Here is a 5,450-nt window from a genome sequence, read left to right as displayed (position 1 = left end):
CAGGAATGCAGATTGCAGCTTGAAATGTAGTCTGAAGTCTTCAGATTACACTGGACACAGATTTGATGTGATTTTAGGCTAGCTTTTTTTGTCTGTGAGTTTAAAGTTGGAGTTGTTTTTTTGTTGTTGTTTTTGTTTTATTAATTCTTCGGATACTAATTGTCCTGATTGTTTAAATTCTCCTTAATTGATGGAATAGGTGAAGTACAGAACTAATGCAAGTTTTCTTATAGGACATCTGGTCTTATCCTGCAATATGATAAGTTTCATCGTGCTGGCAAAGTTTAATATTTCAAGACATCAGCTAAAATGGCTCAAGTGAAAAAATACCTTACGCCCCAAGACTAGACTTATGTATGGTAGACTTCATGGAAATTTTGTCTAAATGCATTTAAGTCTTAGTCTTAAGGACAAGCTGGTATAATTTCAAAAAGCCAAACAGGGCAGTTTGTGTGCCCTGCGATGCACAGGAAAACAGATTGCATGCATCATTTTATGTGTAAACTGAAGTAATTCTGACACTGTGATTGCCAGCGAAGTGTTTCCAAGTTTTCCTGAAATATTTGTAGAGTACAGCTGTTTCAGTGGAAGCTGAAGAACATGGTAGTGAACTTGGCTCATCACTAAGCGTCTGTTCAATGGCATTACAATAAAGCAGACATGGAAAAGCCATTTCCTTTTTTTTATTTCATTTCATGTAAAGTAAACATCTGGCCTCCCCCTTTTTTTCTTTTCAGTTAGAAAATTCTTGTCTCCAGAGCTTATTTAGGTTCATGAGGGAAAAGTTAAGCCCAGAAAGTGGTGTTCTTGCAGTTCCTACAGTGTTTCCAGAGTTCTGAGTGTGTGTGCCAAAGACAAATGAAACTCTTCCTAGTGTTTGTAAGTGCAGGACAGCAGTGTGATCAGTAAACAATTATTGTATGATAAACAATAACTGTGTGTTATTTATCTATGCCATGATCTTGGCTGGTCTGCAATGCCAGGGGTTTTACTGGTGTTCCAGAGGGACTACTTCAGATTCCATCCCCTCAAAGTCTTGTCTGTTTTGCAAAGAAGTCTGTAAATAGTTACTTGCCTTTTTTAGTGGAGATGCATTTTATGTTTAATGTAAGCATGCTTTGGAATTCAGATTTAATGACTTTAATCCACCACCAAGGAAAGTTTAACCATGAAATACTACTGTAAAATGGTACTGGTACATGTAAGTCCTCAATTTAAGACTCATTGGCCGTACCTTCATCTGAGTAATACACATTTAATTTTAAATAGTAGTTTTTCACTTTTTTGATACTTTGTTTGGAAATCTTACATTGTCTTGCACAGTGTAGGCATAAAGTGCACATTGTGTCTAACACAGTGAAAAGTAGTTGCAAGAATAATGTTACATAGTTCAAAACCTGAATATTCCCTGTGTTAAACCTGTCTCCTGCAGTAAGAGCTTGCTTTCGCTACCAGCAAGTCAAACTGACATGAAGTTTGTGCCTGAATGGATAACATTATTTCACAGCCAATTTCATTCCATAAATCATGTACAATCTGTTCCACTGTAAGATCCCTCTTGGTTGGCAGTAATGCTTTGCTGCCATACTCTCTCTCTTTACTTTGATTTTATGTTAGCACTTTTTTTTTGCATTTGTTCAACAAAATTTGTCTTAATAATTCATGGCTTTAGAGTTTGCTGAAAGAGGTATTTAATAGGATACCTGACTATCAGTGACAGTAGTGTAAATACTAGATGAAACCTGGGAATTTGATTATGGTGACAAGATCTTGAATTTGTTAAGTCAGTCACTTACAGTCATATCACACTGATAAGGAAAAAGGCCCCAGCTGAGCGTCTGTGGTTTATTAAAATGTATTTATTTGAAAGAAAAGAATATGCTAAAGAAGTAAGAAGCAACCCTGCATAAAGTGATTCAGGGCTCTGATTCATAGTCTGAGCAGTATGTTGCAATGCAAAATATGTAGGTGCAGCTTCTGTCCTTGTACTGCCCATCTGTTTTTAATATTCTGAACAGTACTGAGATGGACTTCGAAGGTGAACAAAAAAAACCAAACAAAAAAAAAAAAAAAACACCAAAAAAAACCCAAACAAAAAAAGAAAATTAAGTAGGATCCAAATTTGACTTAAAATATGACTTGGAATTAAAAAATAGTAAGTAAATTTTAGGAACAGTAATTGAAAACAGCTTTATGCTTCAGAAGGGTGCTACTTCTGGTACATATCAGTATGGCATACCGATATATGTACCTTTTCTTGCAAAATGGTGTACTGTTACCTTATCTTGAAGTGTCTGAACTTCTGAAAACTCACTTATGTGTAGTCAAACTCATCTTTTTGGGTTTTTTCCAGCTGTGTAGTGCTCTCCTTTGCTGTGATGCAAGAATCTTAAGAATACCTGAGCTGCTAGTTTGCTGGAGTCAGTGTCCATTTTGCTGAAGTGTTGTCTTACTTTTTCCTTGTATACTCATCTCTTATCTGTGGTGTATACCTGAATTTGAACATGGTTGGCCAAATAGATGTTACTAACAATAACTAACATGGTTTCGTCTTTTTTTTGTAGTGTCAGCTTTGTGAAAAGGCTTTTATGAACTATTCCTTTTTACAAAGTCACATGCAAAGACGTCATCCAGAAGAATCTCAGATTGGTATGTACTTTAATATTATCAAAAAACTTAAGATAAATAGTTTATGAAAGTATAAATATAGTGAGAATGTGCAGTCCATGATTTTGTGTAACTGGGAAGAATGATTTTGGGTTCCATTTTTAGGTGGCAGAGAACGATTTGTGTGAATGCAAGAAACACTGACTGACAAAACATATTGGGTGACATGTGTTTCAGTCTATAGAAAATAATTAACAAAAAATTGTATGCCATATTCACAGTATCATTTCAAACTGACATTCCCACTGAATACTTTAGTCAGTAGCAGAGTTCAGAGCACACTTTCTGTGTGTAGGCATGTGTGTTATGAAGATGTGGCTAAAACGAGTAAGTTGCGCTAAGGACAATACATTTTGTGAATATATGCATTTATATGAATTATCAGTCATATAATAATCCAGCTCACCTGAAATCAGTTTGAAGTACTGATAAATGACAGTGATTAGAAATGAGTTAGGAAAAAAGAGCATTTGGGAGGAGAAAGAGTGGGAAGAATCTAGCAGGGTCTGAAGTGTAGCTTGTGAGACGGTCTGAGTAAGTATCTGAGTAAGCGTTAATATATTGGAAGAAGAAAGCTTGTGTGCTTTACACTTGATAAAAATGGTAGTGGAAGATGCTGCAGAAACAGTAGAATTAATTATCACATAAAGAATTAGTCTGGAATGGCTGAAATGTGAGAGGAATACTCCATACAGTTATTTCTGAAATAATATTCTGCATTGTGCTCAGATTGTCAGATGATGGGCTAGTAAATCCTTGGTAAATTAGTAAAATGTTTCAAGATTAAAGATTGCTACAATTTTTGTGTATTTAACATGTTTTTTTTACAGTGACATTCCTCCTGACTCATTCCAGATAAATAATGAGTTGTATTCCAAATGGATTCCTTAAAAAAGTTATTTAGAATAATAAATTAAACTTAACAGAATTGAATTACTGAGGTTCACTTTGTCCTTCATGTGTCATTTTTTGAGCCTACATTGCTTAGATTACTTTGAAATTAGATTATAGAATACTTTTTCTTGTAAATATTGTAAACTATTTCACATGTAAACTATTTCACTAATGCAAACTATTTTACGTGTCAGTGATACGTGTATTTTCAGTCTTTGAGGATAAGTTAGGAGTTAAATACATATGTATTTAAAAATATCTTTGGTGAATCATAGTAGTGGGAGGGAAGTGGTCTAAGAGAGTCACACTTCATGAAGATGTGTGCTGCTGCTCTCTGCAGCATCTTCCACTACCACTTCACACTGAAACATTGTAGAAATGCATTTGCAGTAAGAATCACATCTCCAGAAATTACAACAAATGTGTTAAAAATCTGTGTTTCCTTTAAACAGAGCAGAAGAGGAAAGCAAAGACAGACAAATTGCAGGATGAAATTGATAAACTGAAGGAGCAGTTGCAGCTCACCAAGTCCCAGTTAGAGGCTGAACAACAGGCTAATGTGGTCAGGTTTTCTAAGGTAACATGTGCTAAGTAATGTGAACGTCTCAAAAGATTTAGTACTTTGGACTGTGTTCATTATTTTTTTAATTGGAACAGAACAAAGTGTGTCTACAGCTTTCCTGTCTGGCAGGGATGGTGCTTGGGCATTAGAGCATAGCCTTCCCTTGCCTCCCGTAATGCATAGAATCAGGAATAGTTTGGGTTAGAAAGGACGTTAAGATCATCTAGTTCCAACCACCCTGCCGTGGGCAGGGATGCCTCACCTAGACCACATCACTCAAGGCTCTGTCTAATAATAATATAATATCTAATAATATAATTCTAATATTCACTTTCTCCTTACGTTCATTTTAGACATGTCTTAAATGAATACTCGAGGCAACACTTCTGTGAGCACTTGCCAGTTCATAAGATGTATGGCCTGTTACTGAAGCAAATAAAATTGCCTTGCTGTGGGGAAATAAAAGCTATTTTTGACATGATGATGTTTTGTGATGTTTAAGTCTTTCTTGGATCTAACTATGATTTTATATGTGACTTCATTAACTGAGTAGGATTTATTCTTTGCTGTGGAGAACTTTACTGTCTAACAGAGATGTAAAGCAATTCAAGGAAGAGAGACTAAGAAAAACCAAAGCAATCTAGAGCTTGCATGTTGGTCTTTAAACCCTTAGGATTTGGCTGACCAGAGAGCAAAAGCAGAAAATAGTCTTAGCTACTGCTGTGTGAATGAAGAGACCTTAAACCAGAATGACCTAAAAGCAGTAATTATCTATTTGTAATCGCATGCAAGGCTTTGTTTAGGATTATACTGAATCTTCTAAGTATACTTACTGGCTCAGAAAGAGAAAATAGAATCTCTACATTACCTGTATAATTAATTTTATTTTTAATCTTCATAATCGCAGGTCATCTCACAGTTTGCATTTCTGTTTAAGTAAATACAATCAGATAATTTGCTATAGTAATAGGGATGGATTTTTTTTAACACGGCTTTGTGCTTCAGTTTGAGGAGCAAACTCTTGGCATAAGAGACAAATCCATCCAATGATGAAGTTACATGCCAATCTTTGTATTGCAGTTTGCCCTGTATCACATTCAAAAGCAGTGTTTTGTGGTTGTTAACCTAACCTGCGAGAACCTTCTCCCAATATTCAGAACTTCTAAATGGCTTTCCTAGTGGAGTGTGAGGATCTTCAAACATAAAGCCAACCATTATATTTTGAAAGAAACCTTGCATTTTGAATTTAAAAGAAATAAAGAAAACACACCTATCATTAATTATTTTCTTCCTTGTTTTCAGAGGAATACCTGGTCTTTAGTAAAAC

At 35.3% G+C, this 5,450-nt stretch overlaps 1 protein-coding gene across 1 annotated transcript in view; it reads left to right on the top strand.

The window, feature by feature from the left end:
- The window catches only part of DZIP1 (DAZ interacting zinc finger protein 1), a gene marked incomplete at its 5' end in the record, with an annotated part of 33,578 nt that overhangs the window by 976 nt on the left and 27,152 nt on the right, over nucleotides 1-5,450 (top strand). The window contains 2 exons of the mRNA XM_010018240.1: nucleotides 2,565-2,649; nucleotides 4,014-4,138. Of these exons, the coding sequence (XP_010016542.1) occupies nucleotides 2,565-2,649; nucleotides 4,014-4,138 (210 nt within the window). The remainder of the gene's footprint in view (nucleotides 1-2,564; nucleotides 2,650-4,013; nucleotides 4,139-5,450) is intronic.

This window comes from Nestor notabilis, unplaced genomic scaffold (assembly GCF_000696875.1).
Source record: "Nestor notabilis isolate BGI_N333 unplaced genomic scaffold, ASM69687v1 scaffold17277, whole genome shotgun sequence".
In the NCBI taxonomy this organism is placed as follows: Eukaryota; Metazoa; Chordata; class Aves; order Psittaciformes; family Psittacidae; genus Nestor; species Nestor notabilis.
The sequence above is the reverse complement of the archived record's forward strand: the minus strand, read 5'-3'. Positions and strand labels throughout refer to the sequence as shown.